This window comes from Mus caroli, unplaced genomic scaffold (assembly GCF_978045245.1).
Source record: "Mus caroli unplaced genomic scaffold, Mus_caroli_1 scaffold_17, whole genome shotgun sequence".
Lineage (NCBI taxonomy): Eukaryota > Metazoa > Chordata > Mammalia > Rodentia > Muridae > Mus > Mus caroli.
Genome location: NW_028227272.1, coordinates 82,038,333 through 82,059,602, shown reverse-complemented (window position 1 = coordinate 82,059,602; position 21,270 = coordinate 82,038,333). Strand labels below are relative to the sequence as shown.

Here is a 21,270-nt window from a genome sequence, read left to right as displayed (position 1 = left end):
TCCCCTCTCTCATTTCTTTCAAAGGCTCTTGCTATGTAGCCCATGCTAGCCCTTTCCTCATCCCCCTGCTTTCCTTAACCTCCATAGTACAGTGCTGTGATTCCAGGAACATGCCCAGCACTGTGCCAGCCTCTTGCTTTTTTTTTCTACAGGAAAAATTCCTTTCCGAATTTTCGTCTTCATTTCCTTCTTTCCCTTCAGTCACCTCACTCCACACTCCGCTGGGGATCAAACCTAGGGCCTTGTACTTCTGTTCTGTTACCAAGCAACGGAAGGAGCAGCATCCCCTTGACCTTGTCATCTCACCCGTTCTGTATTTTCTTTATTAATTAATTTATTTGCTTTACATCCTAATTGTGGCTACCTTCCTCTCCTCTCCTCTCCTCCCAGCCCCTCCCTCTCCCCTCCCCTCCCCTCCACCTCCCCTCCCATCCCCACGATTCTCCTGTCCTCCCTTTCTCCTCAAAGGAGGGGAGACCTCCTATGGATATCAACCCACCTTGGCATGTCAAGTTGCAGTAAGACTAGATAGATCTTCTCCTATTGAGGTTAGACAGGGCAGCCCAGTTAGGGGAAAGGGATCCGAAAGCAGACAGTAGAGTCAGAGACAGCCCCTGTTCCTGCTGTTAAGAGTCCCACATGAAGACCAAGCTGTACACCTGTTACATACATGGAGAAGGGCTATGTCAGTCCAATGCATGCTCTCTGTTTGATCAGTCTTTGTAGGCCCTAATGGACCTAGGCTAGTTGATTCTATAAGTTTTCTTATTATGTCCTTTACCTCTCTGGTTCCTTCTATCCTCCTTCTCTGTTTTGTTTTGTTTTGTTTTGTTTTGTTTTGTTTTGTTTTGTTTTGTTTTGTTGTTCTAAGGCTATGGCCCAGGATTGCACACACATAAGTGTACCACCATTGAGAGTGGCTCTCATTTCTCATCAGAGAAGTTTTTCTCTGCAGACTATTATAGAAAATCACACTTGGCTAAAAAGCAGAAAACAAGTGATCATGCAGGGCTCAGCTCTAATGGACCCATCTACAACATAATATATTTCCTGCACCCAACACTCAAGGAACATCTTGGAACAGTGGCTAGAAAGACTGTAAGAGCCAGAGGACCAAAAGCGTGAGGTGAGATTGTGTCTCCTAGAACTAACAGAGAAGCTACACCCAGGAAATGTCAACAGTATGGTCACCTGAACAGCGATACGACCACTAGACATGATAAGGTGGAAGGCAGAAATTTCACAGAGGCCCCATCTTTAGACAAATAACTGTAGACAGCTAAGGGATGCTAAGAGTGTGAGATGGAGTCTTCCCTAGGGATGAGTCTCTTAATTAGTCATTTCTTGTCTTTTGCAAGCCAGTGCCAGGTAAATAGAAAGAAACTCTGTGATCCTCAAATAATGTGTCTGTCTTTCACATGACTTTTTACAACATTTGGCTCGATATCCTCTGTGACCGTATGAGATGCCACCATCAGCAATCTTTTCCATGCATTAAACAGCAGTGTGCATCCTGTGTTTTAAACAAGACAGAGAAGGCGCTCTGCTCTGCCTGCTCCGAGGGGTGGAGATTTCCTGCGTTTCACTCTGTCCTTCTAAGGGACGTTTAGCCGGTTGGCCTTGGTATGGTATTCACCATGTCATGTGGTACCCATAAGTATAGCAGTATTTACCAAATAGTAAGATTCTGGCCATTACGTCATCTTTTTACTTAGCTGCTGCAGGACATGCATAACATGCAGGACATGCAGGAGTGCACTTCAGCCGATTCTGGCATCCGGAGCTCCTGCCCTTTCTCTTCTGGTTCTCGTTCACTAATCATCTTTACTTGATGCCATTTTGTTAAATTTTGCAAGTGTCATTTTGGAACCTAGAGATGGGGTTTGAATATATACATCTATCATCAGTCATTTCATGTTTATTTTGTAAAATGAAAACTTTTTTTTTTTTGAGAGGGGAGGCAGTGTCTTTCTATACAGACCAACCCAGCCCCAAATTCAACGTTCTTTCTGACCCTGAGCCTTCTGAGTGCTGACATCTATGTGCCATCCGGTCTTGCTGGAACTTTAAACAAACCATCTTTGTTCATTTTACCTGTATTGTCTAAAAGGCAAAACAGACCCAGCCAAAAAAAAAAAAAAAAAAAAAAAAAACCCAACACCTTGACTTTCACCCTGTATAAGGCCCTTATAAGATCGAGGACTTTTGTTTTTTTGGTTTTTTTATCCTTGTAAGTTCCTGAATTTTATTTACATACACATTCGAAATTCTTGCGATTGACCTCTGAAATACCACAGGCCTTTGCAACCTCAGATTTTTTTTTTCTCAGCCTGTTTACTTCCTGTCTCCTCTCCTCATTTGGCATGGTGGCTCTGCAGGAGTTTTATAATAGCACTCACCACTCCTGTTCCCTGGAAGGATTCTTGTGGTTTTATTCACTTTACTTAAATACTAGTTAAGTTATGATTGGTCACCCATTTCAAACGGCCTAGCACGCTGTAGCCCGATGTTTGCTTTAAGGATGGCTATTATTTCGACTTCTTAAAAACTTGTTGCTCTGTATGGAAGCAAGATATATGTATGTGTAACATAAAAGATACCTTCTAAAACTCTTCAAACTTGTCTCTTTATAAAAGGAACATGTAATGGAGGGGTCTGGGTGAGCTCTCCCCTACTGTGTAAATGGACCTCCTAGCCAAATGCATTTGAGAAAGCTTGGTTAAAGTGACCCAACGCTTCTACTCTCCAGATACCATGAAGGAGCTTCTCCCCGTGTTTGTAAACAGAATGCGTCCCCCCTCCTTGAAATGGCATTTTCTATAAACCAGTTTTTGAGAACATTCATTTAAGAATTAAGTAAGGTCTATAGTCATACTTTTAAATTTCTCAAATACCACTTGGCTGTTCTGATAGATAACCACCTAATGATAGATCTAGTAATTTAGTATTAATAAGTTTATACTACAAAAAATGTGTCCATATGAGAAGTTCTTTATAAGAAACAATTTTTCTTTATTCTATTATTTTCAGAATCTTGGTATGTTAGCCTTGAATCCATGCCCTCCTACCTCAGTTTCAAAACTACAGACACCGGTGGCTGCCGTGCCCAGACCTAGGACAAAAATTGACTGCTGTAGCTACCTAGATGAACCAAGACAGCCTTAACAGTTTGAACTGTGCTCCTTCGTCTCATTTAGAATTAGTGATCCACTGCGAACGAGCTGTCAAGAATGGAAGTTCATCATCCACGTATTAGCCACCAGAGCTCACTTTGCCGTTGAACTGGGAATTAAGGGCTCTAAGGGCTCGGAGAAGGTTTAAAATACCACACGGCCTTGGTGAGTCAGCTCTACCACACACACTGCACTTGTCGCTTCGTAGCTGGGAGTGACGACATATGAGCTGCAGTGTCCTTACTCGTTGGTCTCCTAGAGACAACTTGGCAGGCAGACATCTTGCAGATAAATGGGGAAAGATTGTCTATTTCAAGTGGCATAAGACATTCCTTAAAGCAGTGTGTCATATCTGCTTATACAGTCAGCATTTTCTGTGGAGCAGAAAATCTCCTCTCAGGCTCCCTGAGTACACAGCAAACATCTTTGTGTGGGTAGCGTTCAGGAGGCTTCAGTGGCTGTCCATTCAGTAGCTCTGTTGTCTGTAGATGGGTCAGGAAATTTCTTGTGCCTGCATACACTTCTTTTTTTTCTTCTTCCTGTTGAATGCAAGCTTGGTCAATCTGGGTAGCTTTTTTAAATGCTCACTCACTATATACATCTCCTGTGTATTACTGAACTGGAATTTAAGGTTAGGCATTGAAAACTATTTCAGAGAGAAAGGAACTAAGGATGAAAATCAAAAGGCTTGGGCTGGAGAGATGGCTCAGAGGTTAAGAGCACTGACTGCTCTTCCAGAGGTCCTGAGTTCAATTCCCAGCAACCACATGGTGGCTCACAACCATCTGTAATGGGATCTGATGCCCTCTTCTGGTGTGTCTGAAGACAGCTACAGTGTACTCATACACATAAAATAAATAAATAATTCTTCTAAGAAAGAAAGAAAGAAGGGAGGAGAGAGAGAGAGAGAGAGAGAGAGAGAGAGAGAAAATCAAAAGGCTCTCTCTTCAAAGTTATAAATGCTAAATTCTAAATAGGACCTTTTCTCATGATACAAACATACCAATCTCTTCTGTGATTTGTTCTGTTATCCAGTTCCTAGAGCAACCCTGAACCAATACTCTGAATTTTCTAGATATAGGCAGTGATGGATTAGACTTGACTAAAGATGCAAGACACGGGGAAGTTTCTGGAAACATTTTTTAATTCATAAGTGTTCATAAGGGTTTTGCATTAGGTAATCAAATGATACAAATGATATGTGTACATATGGTTGTTATCCCAGAACAGTTAATACATTATTCAAATAGTTTCCAGTGACGTAGCTTCTCTGAGTTGGTCTAAGGCACTTAAAGAAACAATGACGACTATTTGGAAGTCTTTAGTGACAAAGAGGATTCCAGCTGGCTGTGTTGATCTTGGAACCAGGAAGGACACTAGAATGAGATTCTGTGGATGTGCTCAGAAGCAGAGACCAGCCCATCGCCTACAGTTATGTAGGGTGGTTAAGATCACCTGCACCTGTTCTTGACTGATAAATTATAAGTTGAATGAACACAATGAAGGGGTGTGTCCGTTACTGTATATAATGTAATTATGGCCTATCCCGTGTGATCACGTACTGAAGGGATTACCTTGCTTTTTAACCTGTGAATTTGGATCATTGGAGTCAGAGTGGGGCTTCATCCTAATATATTTGTAATGTTTTATCCCCCTTTGTATTGTATTGTAGGATTCACGGTTATAACGTCACATTTTGTCGTTTGGATTAATTATTTTGGTATGTATGAGAAGCAGAGACTCGTGGACTCAACCTCTGTTTGAGTACATGTTGGTATTTGGTTTTCCTGTTGGAAATTGACCAGGATTTATTTCATGCATGCTTTACACGAGCCTTACCACTCTACCTAAGACTCAAGGCCAATTTTGATGTATTCTCTTAGAAACACAGAGGTAAATAATAAATGAGTTTTCTCCTAAAGATTTAAACGCTTAGCTTAGAATTTCAACCAACACACTGTTGAGATTTTTCAGCCAAGTACTTCGGTTTCCTGGGAGAGGGTGGCCTGTGGGGGAACCCTGATGTCTTCATGGTAGGTACAAGCAGGGCCAACCATAGTGTGATGACCGACTATCCCAATGACCTTGCGTTTGCACATGGAAACAATTCTGGAAGCAAAGTGACTTCAGAACCATGGGAGTTAGCCAGTGGAGAGCCACTGCATGGTTGAACTACACATGTGGAATCAGTGGTAAGCCTTCACTGAAAACTACACTGTGAGTGTAAAACCGAGTGTTTGTGAGAACTGAAAACCCATCTTCCTGAGGGTCTGAGAAGGATGCTCTTGCTAATTACTGCCTCCATTTTCCTTATTTAGAATGATATAGAATCATGTAGAAAACAGCCCCAGGAAAGAAGGAGCCATTGTAATACATGGTGCCATCATTTTAAAAATCACAGCTATGTGCATTTTGCTTGGTTTATTCAAACAAAAGTGTCTGTATCTGTATCAGTGTGGTTTGTGTGTGTGTGTGTGTATGTGTGTGAACACTCTCTGGATAGATTGTGTAGTAGGACTTAAATCTTCCTATCACCTCTTATACTCCAGAGAATGATGTAGCTTGAGCCCCATATCACATCTCCATCTCCATTTCAGGACTTAACCTCTATAGATCTGTCAGAACATCCCTGGAGAACAGGGCGTACATGGTGACAGTGGAGTTCCTTCCCCCCCCCGCCCCCCCCCCCCCGCCTGTCATAGGAAATGGCTGGCATACCCCTCCCCCTGAACTCTCCAGCCCAAAGGCTGGGCTACCCTTCTCTTCTGGCTCTTTTCTGTATGATCCAATGGTCCTTTTGTGACCTCCTGTCCTTTTGTTGTCTTGATCTTCCCTCTCCCTTTATGGCTCTCCTCACACTGCCGGCCTCATCTTTACTCTGGGCTGTCCCAGATGTTTCCATCTCTGGCTATGCTCTCCCTCATATTTACAGTGAACTTTCTCCTCTACTATACCTAGGAGCAGTCCTGTCTGCCAGTTTCCTTTCTTACGTGCATTCTCCTGCAATACAATTCACTTTTGTAGGGGCTGAGAAGGGGCTGGCTCATCCTCTTACACCAACGAGCATCCTTCTCTTCTGGTTTTTTGGCTATGGCAGTAGTTCCATGTATCTTCATTTAGTATATACTCAAGGCTGCCTAGCTGCTCATCCTGAGATGTCGTGACTCCTTCCCACACTCTCCTGTGCTTCTTATCTGCTCCAGTCATCATTGTGCCTAATCCATACAAGTGCCCCCGTCCTGTGGTGTGTCCAGTGAGACACCACCATCCTACCTTTCTTTATTCTTTCAGTGCTTTCTGTTCTGAGGTGAGCCTTGTCTGAGCCTGTACCACTGGTTTGGATCTCCCCACAGTCCTTCTCTGTGGCTATGCTTAGTTCCTTGGAAATGTTTACATGACCCTAAGTCACCAAACCAGAACTTCCCTGAAACTTTGCCTCTGACCGACCGAGACAATTCTGTCCTGTCTGCTGGAAGTGGCAAGGACTCCGTAGCCATCAGCACCGAGTTTGAGTTTGGCTTATCTGTCAGCTGTTGGTTTCCCGTATGATCCTCAAAGTATTTTCCATTCACTAGTTCACTAGCCTTTCTTTCACTTCAAGTGTTAGGTTAGGAGTGGAAATCTCTTGAGAATCCCTTTGTGCAGCTGAAGGCATCTCAGCTGCAAGAACTAAAACAAAACAAAGTAGCTGATTGGGTGCTTCATTCACGAAGTATGGCTGGCCACTGTGTTTGTGCAATCCTGGAGCCCAGTGGGACAAGCTGATGTTACTCCTCTCAGGAATGTGCTATCCGAGCACCAGGAAGTGAACGGAGCTGCCTGGCTCAGAAATCCCCCTTGCTTTGTGAGCCTTTGCCTTTAGAATGTCCCGAGGTCAGGCCAAGTTCAGCTGCAATTGGTAATGGCCTAAGAGGGAATTCTGTGTTTTCTTTTCTCCACTTGCTCCCACTGCAAAAATCTTATATATCCCTAAGTCGGGGTTTATTTTGTATCGTTGCACAGATTTGTCAATATCGACAATTTCTTTGCATTTTGATTTTTATGTTTTTATTTTTTATGCCGGGCATTCTTTAGCTCTTGTATTCATTGTGGGAGGGAGGCAGGCACGTTGTAGAGAGCAAGGAAGTTGTCACAGGAGGTGGAGTCGCGTTTATCTTGTTTGTACTTTACAAACTAAACACAAGCCTTCGCTCTGCACTTACAATGTTTAGCTGGATGCTAGCTGGCAGTAAAGACTTCACTGCTCTTATCACTTTCCACTTCAAATTGCCCCCCTAACACAAAATAGAGTGTTGTTATATCCCTTTCAGAATTATAGTCCACCCCCCTCCAGCATTGTGGTTCTGAGAGCCTTTGTTGCAAAAGGAATGGCAATTTGAAAAAGTGTTTTTTGTTTTGTTTTTTGGTTTTGGTATGGCTGGAGGCCATGAATAGGGAGGCATCTTTGATAGTGCCTGACTCTAAGTTATTTGAGAAGGATAGTCTCCCTGTTCTTATCAAGCACATAGCTGGAAACAGAAACCTTTGAGTATTCTTTACAACCCTGGAGAACAAATAATCTTGGCTTACCCTAAGAGAGATAAGGTAACAGAAAGCGACTGGAACAATGGACAGGAATGCTGTTTTTAAGTGACCACCAATTTTCACATGGACTCCGTATTCGCTCTGAGTCTTTCTTGTGCCCACAAGGCAGTTTCTGCTACACCCAGTGCCCCTGTGGTAAAAATACAATACCATGAGAGGTATAAACGCAGGGGAACGGCAGATGAGCCAATGTTATGAAGCTTTGGATAGAACTAAACCAAGGGATACAATGTAAATATTTGTTCTGCTCATGTAAAAGAGTGATTCACGCTCTCATCCTGAAGCATTCTCTGTGACTCTGGTACACAGAGAAAGGTGACGTCCTAAGGCCACAGATGGTTGCTCAAGTGAAGACCTAGATTCACTTCAGTCCTGTCTGAGTTGGTCACTGGTCTCTTGGTATCTTTACATGAATATGTACATGCGTTTCTCAGAATAATGTGTGGTAAGAACCCTCACTGGGTATGCCACACCCATTTGAGCATATATTGCTTTCACCTTGGGAACCGTGGCCATAGTGACGTGTTTGCTGATGAAATTTGTACACAACTGACCACAATTAGTACAGGATTTCCTATTCATATAGCTCTATGTAAAGTGTGAGTAGAGATATAGTCTACTTGATAAAACATTGTATCCACATTCGAAATATTTCCTTGTAAGTATGTATTGGCCAAAATAAAATATATACAACTGAAAAACCCTCAGGTGGCTAAATCGTGTCTTTGCAGACGTCTCAAAGAGAAAGAATCGGAGGAGGACTGTGTAATTAGTCAGAGCTAGAACTTGGTAGCAGTCGATTGGCATCTCCCTATAGGCTTCAGGGCTGATGCTTAGAAGAAGATTGCTTCTACTTAGGTTTTTCATTCCCAGATCTATGGTAAGAACCAGCATCATATGGATCATACACCAATGCTGGTCCTAAGTCCTGTCATGCATCACATACTGGACGTTTACGGCAGTTCTGGCTTAGAAGGCTGCTATTCAATGCAGCTAGTAGTTGAGATTTTCACTTGCTAAGGGAAGGTATTTACTGTGTATAGTGAGGCCCAAGGTCTGATAGAAAAGACGACGGGAAGCAAACCTGAAGGTACATTTACCAAACACAAGTCTTCACTGTTGCTTATTTTCAAGCAAAAGTCTATTTATAAGTGAGGTCTGTGGTAATATTTTGACTTTTAGTTGTGACACTCATTCCCCCCCCCCCCAAGGCTTACTTTTAATGATGGTTCTTAAATGCTTTAACCTCCCTTTTAGCCCTCTACCCACCAGATATAGTGGAAAGGGATACAGGGAAAGTACATCTGTTTAGAAATGGTTCTTTGGAGCAACTCCCTTTTGTTTTGTCTATCAATCAGCAGTTCAGTTTACAGGTTAACAGGGCAGCTTGACTCACTCACAAACACTTCACGGATACACCAGCAGTACAGTTTGGCAAAGTCGGTATAGCAAGCATGAATCAGCAGTGGTGGCACTACCTATCAGAGACAGCCAGGCCTCAACCTCCACTTGAGTCAGCAGGAGGGACCAAGGCCAACAGGAATGCCAGCAAAAGTTCTCAGCCTCTCTCGGCAAAACAAAGATCAGTGAAGACAAAAGACCAACAAGCATTTCACAGCTAGCTCTATAAGCAAGCCTAGCTCAGCCTCCATCACTGTCCCTTGAGTCCTATTTATAGGCTAGGTGCGGCAGAAATTGAGGTTCCCCAGCAGCAAGTGTCTTAAACAGGGATGGGTTTCATATAGGTTATATCTTAGAAGGCTTGACATTGGGGAAAATGCTAACCTCATATACGTCCTATACAATCAGTCTCTTTTGAAGTGGTTTGTTTTTTTTCATATTAACTATTCTTATTTTCATTATAGTCTCCTTAAAAAAAATGACTTGCCTCCAGAGTTTCAATTGTGTTGACAAATTACCTTTAATAATCAACTTCAAAGGAGGATAAGGTTTATTTTGGGTCTTGGATCTGGTGCTATAGACCTGTTGACACAATACATCATGGCGACCCAGATGCAAAGGGGTAGAACGAAGTCTTAATTAGTTGCTATTGTATCTCTTTTCCCTTTCAGAGGCATAGTGAATGACTTGACTTTTAGTACCTGTTAAGGGTTTCCCTACTTGGCTGGCAGCCAAGCCTTTGACATGGACATTTAGGGGACACTCCAAACCCAAACTATGACCGTTACATTCTCTAACTGTAGTGTTTCTCTGAAGGTGAATGCATCATTGTAGATTCGACTTGATAAAGTAAGACAGTGTAGCTGTCTTCAGACACACACCAGAAGAGGGCATCAGATCCCATATCCAGATGGCTGTGAGCCACCATGTGGTTGCTGGGAATTGAACTCAGGACCTCTGCTAGAGGGGGGTCAGTGCTCTTAAGTGCTGCACCATCTCTCCTTCTTGAGGCCATCTCAAACAACAAACAAACAACAACCACAAACTCAAATCCGGAAAGCAGCTCAGTGAGGGCCCATCAAGAATGCTCTAGAAAGTATAGAACAAAGAGAGTTAGAAATCCAAGGTATTTAAAAAATACACCAGTGGAAACATTAGGAGAGCAGTTACAGCCAGCCGAAGGATCTCAACTACAACCTCCCAGTCCAACCTGATAGATAGCATTCCAAGTCTTTCCATAGGTGGAGGATAGGTTTTTATTAGGTTAATACATTCCAAAAGATTTGATTTGTTACTCCAGTTGCTAGGTCAACAAAGATGGGCAAGGTTTGGCTCCTTAGCTGGGCTTGAGATAGCCTGAAAATAATAATTAATTGTCGTGTTGAATCAGCAGCGTTGCAAACTGAATGGAGTCACTGAAGTTTTTATCAGTGTTATCAGCCTGTGTACAGAGGTGCTTTCCAGGAATGTTCCTGTGCAGCGAGCAGTTCAAATTCTAGTCTTTTTTTTAAAAAGGGTAGTGGGGACCTAAATAGGCATTTGATGGATTGCAAAATAACTTTGAACCTAATCCTTGGGTTATCTCACAAATACTTCTTTTTTTAAAAAAAATTCCAATTTCTAATTCATTTATAGTTGGTTAAGCAGCAGGCTGCCAGCCTTTGCTAGGCCTTCCTATAATGCAAGCTTTCAGCGGCAGTTATTAATCTCGTGGGTGTTGAATGATAAATGCTGCTGCTTTCAATAGACCTCTTGATTTCCTGCTGGGCATCAGCAGGGAGCATGCTTCAGTAGCCTTGATATGGGGCAGAGTTTTGGGGTCAGCTGGAGAACACCTGTGTGGCCCCACATTTGCAGAGCATGGCGTCCACAGAAGCCAGGAAAAGCTTCTAAGAGCGCTGAGTTGTAATTTGAAGCTACATCAGCAAGTGACTCCAAAGAATGACAAGTTTCCAGGTGTGAAAACTACCTACATTAAGTCTGTGAAAGGGGTTATTTCCCTGCCCCTCCCCCCTTCTCTACTCACTTGTGACAGATCCTTGTAGGCTGGAACTCAGGCTGGACATGGCTATACTGTAAAGGTACTGTGACTTGCTGTGACCACCATGTGAGTAATTTGAGGAGCAGGGTTCTAACAGCTGTACGTGTTTGGTAGGCAATTCTGTTCTTTGTCCCCACACACATATGCATCTGCCTTTGACAGACAGTGGCCAACTTCTCTCTGCCTCTGACACGCTAGCCACGGATGAAATCTTAGTCTAGTCCTGCTTCAAGTTGGCCTAAATGATTTTTGCACTTTCTTTCCTTTCTGCGATTGTAATTTAAACCCTAGTTTCCTGTTATTGATGAAACAATGCTCTGCGTATGTCCTCTGTGGATGATGGGTTAGAGGGACCCTTCCTGGAAGAGTCTTGTCTTTTGGTTGGAAGCGCAAAATTTGCTCATAGTGATTATTCATCCTTAAAAGGAGCTCACAGGCAAACTTCCTAGATTGTCATTATGGAAATCAGTTCATGACCTTTGAAAGGGGAGAAGGCTTTCAGGGTTGAATTTAAAAGAAACTTGGAGTGTACAGTGTGTGTGTGTGTGTGTGTAATGTAATTGAACTGTGCTTAGGTTATGAGCAAGCAAGTATTATTTCTGCAAGGAAAACCAAGGACAGGATAGAAATAGAATCCGTCTTTTTTTTTTTTTAAGCTTATACAAGAATCCCACCCAAAGAAGAAAAAAATACCAAATACTGCACCATAGGAGAGAGAATTATTCAGGCCAGTGAGAAGCCTGCTTGGATGTAGAAACCAGATGGTCTTCATTAGCCAGAAACCTTAAAACGACATAAATCCACTGATGGGGCCAAGCGATGGATCCATGCCCCGTCTTGCCAAGCTGGACTTTTTAGCCAGGAAAACAGAGAGCTCCTTGTTCAAGCCCCTCTTAGCTTGGACTGGGGTGAAGAATGCTGCCAAACTCGTTCTATAAGGAATTTTGATCTTGATAATGAAAAGGAGAGAAAGTTCCTGGAGAGAAGGAGCGCCCTGTTTGAAAGGCAGAAAGAGAGCTTGTTCCAGACACTGCCTCTTCACTTCATTGTAAATGGTAGTGGTTGGAGGTGTAGGTTTCCACATTCACCCTCTGCACATGGGTCCAAGTCAAGTCCATATGTTTACCTTTATTTTAGCTGTGCTGATTTAAGGCCAACATCTAGCTACAGTACCATGAGGAGAGTCCATGGCATTTCTTTGCTCTCTGTGTTGTGGCTCAAGATAGCAAAGGTTTGTTTCCAAAAAGTTTAGCCGTGTTTTTAAGAGTAATATTTCCGTGCCTGTAGCTCAGCGTTTTTTTAAGTAGCCTCTTTGCTTTTGAAGCCATGGCTGAACACCTACTGTTTCAGCTGGCTGTTTTGTTTGTTGGCACCGAACACTGTTTTCCCATGGGAAAAATATCTCCAGTTTCAGGATGGCGGCAGCAATCCATACTGGTTATTTTCATATGCAGCCTCCACAAAACCACACGAACCACGCAGAGCCACCTGTGTACAGTATCGGTTCTAGCCCGCACTGTTGACTTACATTTCTGAAAAAAAAAAAAAATAACCTGGTGGTGCTAATCCCACTGGTTGAGAATAAGACCACTGAAAGAATTTTTTGATCCAAATTTGAAGCAAACTTTTAATTAAATACTGGTCAGGATGATGAACTCTGGCCGGGTCCATTCCTGGGGTCCCAGGAAACAGTAAAGAGTAACCTTCTGCAGAGGTTTAAAAAGGCAACCCCAACAGGCCACCATGTTTCCCATCAGGTCCATCCAGAGCAAGTGTAGATCTAGACGTACTTCCTGCTTGGGTACCTCCTACCTACACCCATCCACTCTGGGCCAAAGGTACTACATCCTGAGATAATTCCTGTCTGCATGCACCTAGTGCAGTTAAGTCAAGCAAACTTGTTCAGGGGAGCAGCTTCCAGCCTCTCAGAAAGGATCTGTCCTTGGGCAAGGGACTTACAGGTTAGAGGCATTGTTGTTTAATGGATCTCTTAGGCACAGTAATTAGAACATAACTTTGGCTCTCGAGACGGTTCAGTGAAGTGGTTATTCCACTGATCATATTCTCCACTTACTAAGCTGCATCTGCTGCTTTTCTACGTAGGGAGATATTTTTTAGAAGTGAGGAGTAGATCTTCCAGTTGACTTTGAGAGGAGAAGAGGAATCTGAGAGCAAATACATTCTAGGATCGAAAGACTTCAACATTATGAACGTTCAGATTCTCAGGCTTTGAGTAGGACATTACATGGGATTTATTAAGCTTTTTCTTAGAGACTTTGTTCAGGAAAAGAAGTTTGAGTAAACCCGTTCGGACTGGCGTGAGGCAGGAAGATCTTACGTTCTGTGTGGCCCCAATATCTGATGCTGCTGCTCTCTTCTTGGCTGGATTCTGAGGCTGGGTTGCTTATAGCAACCAGCCTGTTGACAGATGTAGATGAGGATGCTGAGGGTTGTCTTGTGCGGGTTAACTTAGGTGGGCTACAGGAAGAACTGAAAGGCTTCTGGTTCACTTTGTGTGTTTGATCTAATTGATTCTTCAATATCCAGCTGCAGCTGATTTGGAAAAGAATTTTCCATTAGAGACATGTTTTTTTGTTTGTTTGTTTGTTTGTTTTTGTTTGTTTGTTTTGTTTGTTTTTGTTTGTTTTTCCTTTTAAGTACACATTTGTAAAAAGTAGCAAAATGTTACATAAAACCAATTCTGCTGTTCCTAGTTCAGTAATCTATTATAATTTTGGAGGGACTAGAGCTGAAGTTCCCAAACTGGCTCTACTTTATGGAAATATAATATGTTGTTTAAAACCTTTTCTATCTATGTATTGGCTTTCACACTTAATATTTGTATCAGCTGCTTCTCTTGTTGCTGAGACAGAACATCTGGCAAAAGCAACTTAAGTAAGGCAAGCTGGCTCTCTCTCTGAGGGTAGCATCCATCATGGTGGGGATGTCATGGAAGCAGAAGGATCAAGAGCTGGTTGTGTCAGATACATAGCCAGGAAGAGGAGAGAGATGAATTCTAGCGACCAATTTGTTCTCTCCTTTTTTTTTACTATGCCTGTGGTCCCAGCCCATAGGATGAACCTGTTGGTATTCAGGGAGGGTCTTTACTTGTCAGTTAAACCTGGGTGGAACAACCCACACAGATTGTTCACAAGTTCACCACAGACACACCCCAGGTTCGTTTCCACGGAGATTCTAAATGCAGCCAAGTTGATGGTGACGATAACCACTACAACATTAACTCCCCTTGCACAGAAGACTCGAAGAGAACACAGGCATATATTTTCTAGTTTAAACTCACTTTGCTGAGCTCATGACATCATCAGGAGACTACAGGGCCGTAGTCAGTTTCTTTGAAGAGATCTGGAAAAGATCACCACCTTTTGTCAGCACATGTATTCTACAAACAGATGGCATTAAAATAATTTTAAAGGTAAGAGGGAGGGTGGCATAGAGAAGTATGAAAGACAGAGAAAGGAAGTTCAGCAATCACACTTAGGAAAATAAAGCATAATTTATTTGATAGGTTTAATTTAAAAAAAAAAAGGCCAGGTAGTATGATGACAGTTGTGGAAAGGACTTGACTGGTTTTAGCTGCTCCATCTGTACAATACTAGGCCTGTCGCCAGTGTCATGGATGTGGGGGGCCTCCTGTGCTGAGCTATTGTTAACCATTGGATTGCATGAGGTGCGAAAGAGAAGATCATTTATTGTCATCGGTTGTGCGTCAGACTATGGGACCAATGGGCTTCTACAGCTAGTTCCAAGCGTGTAGCTATGCAGATGGCCCGGGCTAGCTTAAAATCAATGAAGAATAAAGCAATAAAGTAAAGCAAAATGTCATGAATGCGGGGAAGGGGCTTGTAGAGAGGAGAGGAAAGGACAGGAGTGGGAGGAGCGTTACAGAGGGTGGGCGTGGTTTAGAGGGTGGGCGTGGTTTACTTAGGGTCTCTATTGCTGTGAAAAGACACTATCACCATAGCAACTCTTAGAAAGGAAGACATTTAACGGGAGCTGGCTTCCAGGTTCAGAGGTTTAGTCCACTGTCATCCTGGTCCGAAGTATGGTGGTACACAGGCAGACCCGGTGCTGGTAAAGGACGCAAGAGCTCTACATCTGGTTCATCTGACAGCAGGAAGAGAGAGTGTGTCACTGGGCCTGGCTTGAGTATCTGAAACCTCAAAACCTACTCCCAGTGACACACTGCCTCCAACAAGGCCACATCTTCTAGTAAAGCCACTCCTGGTGACCAAGCATTCAAGTGTATGCGCCTATGGGGGCCATTCTTATTCAAACTGCCACAGGAGATGAAAGTAAGCAGAAGACACTCCATACTCGTGTGAATGTGTCAGAACAAATTTAGTCCATTAAAAAACAAATCCAAGGAACAAAAACCTCAAATTACTCTTCTGATGGTTCGGTTGAATTCTTTGATCCCCGAGGTACACCACCAGCTAGTGTTGTTCTGATGTAATTGTGTATCTGCAGAAAAGGGAAGGTCTCTTTAGGCAGAAGGGAACAACAGCTCCGTCATTAGGATGTCCTCAGCTGTGGGTGGAATTGGAGGATAAGACTCAGAAAGGGGGTGATTAGGGAACAACTGTGACATTTCATGGTGACAGAAGCCAAAAGGCAGAGACTTCTAAGGAAGAAGGATTCACATGTTGCAAATCAGCCCAGTGGGGACACAGGTACTAAGGACATCCTCTTTGGTTTCTCACATTGCAGTCATATGGAACCTTTGAGAGGCAGATGGGTCAGGGTGAGATGAGTAAACCAGGTTACAGGGCCCTTAAGGAACAAGTGAATGGACCAGCAAGATGGCTCAGCAGATAAAGGCTCCAGCAAGCCTGACAGCCTGAGTTTGATTCCCTGGGACCTCCATGATGGGAGAAATTGTTTTCGCCTACAAGTTGTTCTTTAACTTCAACATATTTGCTAGGCCAGTTAGTTGTCCACCATCCCCGCCCCACACACCTCTTATCCTCACAACATACACAAGACAAATAAAAATTTAAAAGAGCAAGTGGAAAATGTTAGCAGCCAGTGTTTAAAATCACAAGACGATTTAAAGTTTGTGACCAGTGGAAAAAAATATGCGGACGGACAGGGTGGAGTTGGCTATGTTGGATTTACTGCCTGCTTTGTACATACAGGTCTGGATGGGGAAAAGCCTTCATTCCTTCGCATGTTGTTAAAGGCCCTTTCTCCTATATAGCACGAGCCTTAAATACGTACTAGCCGGTCCTTTCAGGAAGTTCTCTGACCCCTGACTGTAGAAGCATGGGCAAAAGTGAGGAAGTGTTTGTTCCTCATTTGGTGTGTTCAGCAGAAGAGCTCAGAGGCTGTTGAAGAGCAGAGCAAGAGCTGTTAGTGTTTCTTGCTGTGGGACAGGTTGCCTCAAACTTACTAGCTTAAAACGACAAGCGGTTCCATTTCAGCTTCTGTGAGTGAGGAACTTAGGAGTCCTTCTAGGTGCTCTGCCTCTGGATCGCTCTCAAAGCCACATTCTTATGGTCACCCATGGCTGTAGCCAGATGTCATTGGTGTCACTGAGGTGTGGCTTATGTCTAAACTTGCTGGTGTAGCTCTGAAGGAGGTCAGACCTTCTTATTCTTGGGATTCAGACCTGGGGCAAACAGATGAGGTGCATATTTAACCAAGTGGGCCTGACCTCCAGATTCTCCCAGCATCCCTCAGTCCCTATTTATTACAGGGCATGGCTGGCATACCCTGCCTCTGTGCTGAACTTTCCAGCCCAAGGGAGGGGCTTGCTCTCCCCCCAGAAGGAGGTCTTCCCTACACAATCCAGATATTTTGGTCAGTCTCTTTCCCCCTCCCTCTCACCCTCCCTCCATCCCTTCCTCCCTTTTCCCCTCCCCACTCCCCTCTCCCTCTCTCCCTCCCTCTCTGCATGCACAGATTCTTTCTCTCCCCCTCCTCTATCTCCCTCTAAATGGTGACGTCCTTGGCTTCATTCCTTGGGGCCAGTGAACTCACCCAAGAGCTGCCCTGCTAATACCCGTTTTTATACTTTAATTTGGCTTGAACTGGCTCTTTTTGTCAGCGGAGATAACCTATCACTTACGATTGCCCAACACTGAGTGAGCCACAATGCATGACCTTACTTTTGAACTTGCACATCCCCATTTCTGACAAGTCTGTCTGCTGCATAGACAGACTAATGCATTATGGGAAGGGACTGCCCAAGGTCATGATTTCCAGGAAGCAGGCAGGATCGTGGGGTCTTTCTTGGGCCTTGACTATCCCAGGAGAGAACTTGTTACTTAAATTCTCTTTGCATTCTGCATTTGCCTTCAGTGAGAGGTGGTGAGCTCACCTGACCTGTGGGAGTGAAGAGGCTGTGAGGCTCTTACTGAGGCGAAATGGTCCTCAAGTTGAGGATGAGATTCTTTTGATGACATATTCACCAACTTCCAATGAAAGTTCTGTAACTTCTCTTTGGTTAGGGATAAGATGGCAAGGTGTGCTAACTGTGGAAATCTTTGGGACAGAAGAGGGCTCACAATAAGGTTTGCAGTGACCACAAACAAGCCTCCCCTTAGCCTCCACGCCAGGGATTTTCCCACAGGTTGCTGATTATGATTTGACTTTTCTTTAACTTCCCTGCCCTGTTACCCACCTGCTTATTTCAGTAAAATTGGCAAGATGTATATTTTGGTCTCTAAGATCCAGGCTTTGAATTTCCTTCAAACTCTCGGGTGAGTGGCTAAGGTCAAATTCACAGAACATTCTGTTTGGGACACAACTTTGCCTCTGGTGGAGAATGAGACTTCCAGTTTCCTGGATTGGTGGGAGATGGCAGGGTCCTCCTGTGGAAGAGCTGAGCGGCCACAGCATCGAAGGGAGTCCTTGTTTGTTTGTATGTTTTGTTTTATTTCAAAATGGTTAATTCTCCAGTGGAATTTTCTAACGAAAACTCAGATACAAGCTGGCCTAGCGACACACGCCTGTAATCCCAGCACTCAGGAGGCACAGGCAAGTGATCTCTGAATTTGAAGTCACGCTGGTCTATACAGTGAATTCCAGGCCAGCCAGGGCTACACAGTGGATTCTAGGACAGCTTAAGGCTACATAGAGAGATCCTGTTTTGAAATAAAACAAAACATAAAAACTAACAAAAACTCAATGCAGCCAGTGGCTCAGCATTGAGGCACTCTGATGACATCCTGCTGTCACCTCTAGTCTAGGCCTTGTCATCAAGCAGGGACTGGCATTGTGCTGTGTATGAGCAGCTGCGGGATATGAGAATATGGGTTCTTCCATGGGGCTTATATTTATGTTAGAAATCCCTCTTTATTGTTAGAACCTTCCAACAGATACTGCAAAATCTTCTATGGGAAAACTAAAGAATTTTTGAATGAACAAACGTCCTTCAATATTCTTAATGCCTTCCTTTAAATACTCTGTTAAAGAACACTCTGTCGCCGGGCGTGGTGGCGCACGCCTTTAAACCCAGCACTCGGGAGGCAGAGGCAGGCGGATTTCTGAGTTCGAGGCCAGCCTGGTCTACAAAGTGAGCTCCAGGACAGCCAGGGCTATACAGAGAAACCCTGTCTCGAAAAACCAAAAAAAAAAAAGAACACGCTGTCTTCCGTAGGTCATTTTCCGAGTCTGTAGCATGTATATTAGTCAGTCCAACAATGCTGATGCCGGGATGCTGTGTGACTGAAGAGCACTAGGCATCACCATCATATGTTCTGTTCTTCGTGGAGCTATGAATTCTGTTACTAACTAGGACTTATTCTCTTAGGTGCCCACTGATGGCAACGCCGGGCTGCTGGCAGAACCCCAGATCGCCATGTTCTGTGGTAAACTCAACATGCACATGAATGTGCAGAATGGAAAGTGGGAGTCAGACCCGTCAGGGACCAAAACCTGCATTGGCACCAAGGAGGGCATCTTGCAGTACTGCCAAGAGGTAAGTCCCTAGTGGTGCATCACCGGCATTCACTAAAAGTATTCACTTTCTTACATCTTATATTTATATTTTCTTTCATAAAAAAATCCTGGTTCCTAATGATCCACTATACCCTTCATACAGTTTTTCTTTACTCTGCAGTTCACACAGTTACATATTGCGATGTGTTATGACCATCAATAAACTGGGTAAAATTTAAGTTTTCACAGCTTAATATGTTCTACTGTGCCTGTGTAATAAAGGGATAAAGGAATTAAAAGTGCTAGATGTAATTATTTATTTTTGTTCAACCTCTTTGATATATTTTAGTACAATTACAACTTGATATTTTTCTAGCTTTTCTCTCCTGTAATATTGTCTCTTTGAAGTAAACATTCATGCTGATAACTCTAGAAAAGGATACAGAAGGTCACTTCCACTTCATCCCTTGTTGATGCATATTTTTATCCTTTAAAACATACATTTTTATTTCTTGTATATGGATGTTTTGCCTGTGTACATGTCGTCACGAGTGAGGCTGATGCCTAAAGAGGCTCCAGAAGAGGTTGTCACATCTCTTGGGACTGGAATTACCAAAGTACAGTTGTGAGTGTTCATATGGGGGCTTGGAGGGAAGATTGAAGTTTCCTTTTCTGAAATGCTTGCGTTCAGAGTATTTTGGATTTTATAGAATTTGAAGTCTTCGAAGGGTCATGTTGAACTGCTTTGTGGATGGGACCCAAGTGAACATGAAATTCTTATCTATTTCCTGTATCCCTCACACTCACAACCGTAAGGTCATTTTATGTGGTGCTTTTAGTTTGAGCTCCTTTTGGACTGCAGCCTGTCCCATGAGATCAGGTAGGAATGTCCCATATATAGATTCAGAGCAGCTTTCAAAAAGTGCCTGGTTTTGGAACATTTCTGATTGCCTATGTTTGGACCAGAGATGCTCAGTTTCCGTCTTCTTTGCCTTTCTCACTAGCCTTTTTTGAAAGTAATCCACAGTTGTCAAGGACTTGTCCTTATCGCTATATGACATTGGAAGGAGGCTGTCTCTTCAGGTAGCTACCTGTCTTTACCCTAAGTTTCCCATGATTCCAAAGTGGTAACAGTGACCGACTATTCCAGTAGACTTCAGCAGAGGCCAGTAGGAAGGCTGGACACACGCTTTGTCCGTGATGTTGACTTCTGAATTTCTATGTGAATGGTTGCTAGTGCCTGTGGATCATCACGTAAGCCCATGTTTTCCACAAATAACCACATGTTTTTAAGCCTATGAATATTGATCCTACAAAGATTATTTTCCTTGACTCTGGGAACAGCCCTCACTTCCTGCTGCCCTGAGCCTAGTCATGCCTGGGGAACTTCATTTTCTGTTTTAGTTTGTGGTTTGTGCAGGCATGAGCCACAGAGTGGATCTTTCCACTCCAAGCTGCCTGCTTGCGGATAGCCATGGGGGAGGAGCAGGGGAAAGCCTTTTGGCAGATTTCTTCTTTCTGCAGCTAATGTAGCATTCATCTCTCCTTGCTCATCACCTGCAGTCCATTGGACAAGAAAGGGCTAACACATCAAGGGTTTGTGAGCCATTTTCATGAATTTGGTCTGCATTCTATAACAATGAAAAGTCACTGAAGCCATTCGTTGGTTTAATTTTTGAAGAAGAGGAGAGACTAAGTTGGAATTTCAGAGTCAACCCTATCCAGTGTATCACTGTAGAACATTCCAGACACCTGGTCCCAAGCCCATGTGACGGAGTTTCCAGTCCCTATGCTTTTTGTACAGCTTGAGCACTTGAAATGTGGCCAGTTAGATCTGTACTGTTGAGATAGATGCCATGTTTCAGAAATGTAATACCAATAAAGGCATACAACATAGATTTCGTTTTGAAATGACTATATTGTGTGTCATAAGGATGTTACAGTCAAACTATATGGGATTAAAGTTGATTTCACCTCTTTGTGTGGTTTTTTTTTCATGAAGCTGGAAAAAAAACTTGAATGTCCACTGGCCACTTGTTTGTATTTCCACTCAGCAGTGCTCTCGGCTTGTCCAGTGTCGCTGTGACAGGGTCGTAATCAATTCGTTATCCGGTCATCTGAAGAATAAGAGAGAAATGAGCTGGGGAGTCCCCACAGATTGCCCCTCAG

General features: G+C 43.3%; 1 protein-coding gene across 6 annotated transcripts in view; it reads left to right on the top strand.

The window, feature by feature from the left end:
* App (amyloid beta precursor protein) overlaps positions 1 to 21,270 on the top strand; it is a 228,973-nt gene that overhangs the window by 31,098 nt on the left and 176,605 nt on the right. For all 6 annotated transcript variants that reach the window (XM_029470477.2, XM_029470476.2, XM_029470475.2 and 3 more), the window contains exon 2: positions 18,974 to 19,141. In XM_029470477.2, coding sequence (XP_029326337.1) covers positions 18,974 to 19,141 — 168 coding nt within the window. The remainder of the gene's footprint in view (positions 1 to 18,973; positions 19,142 to 21,270) is intronic.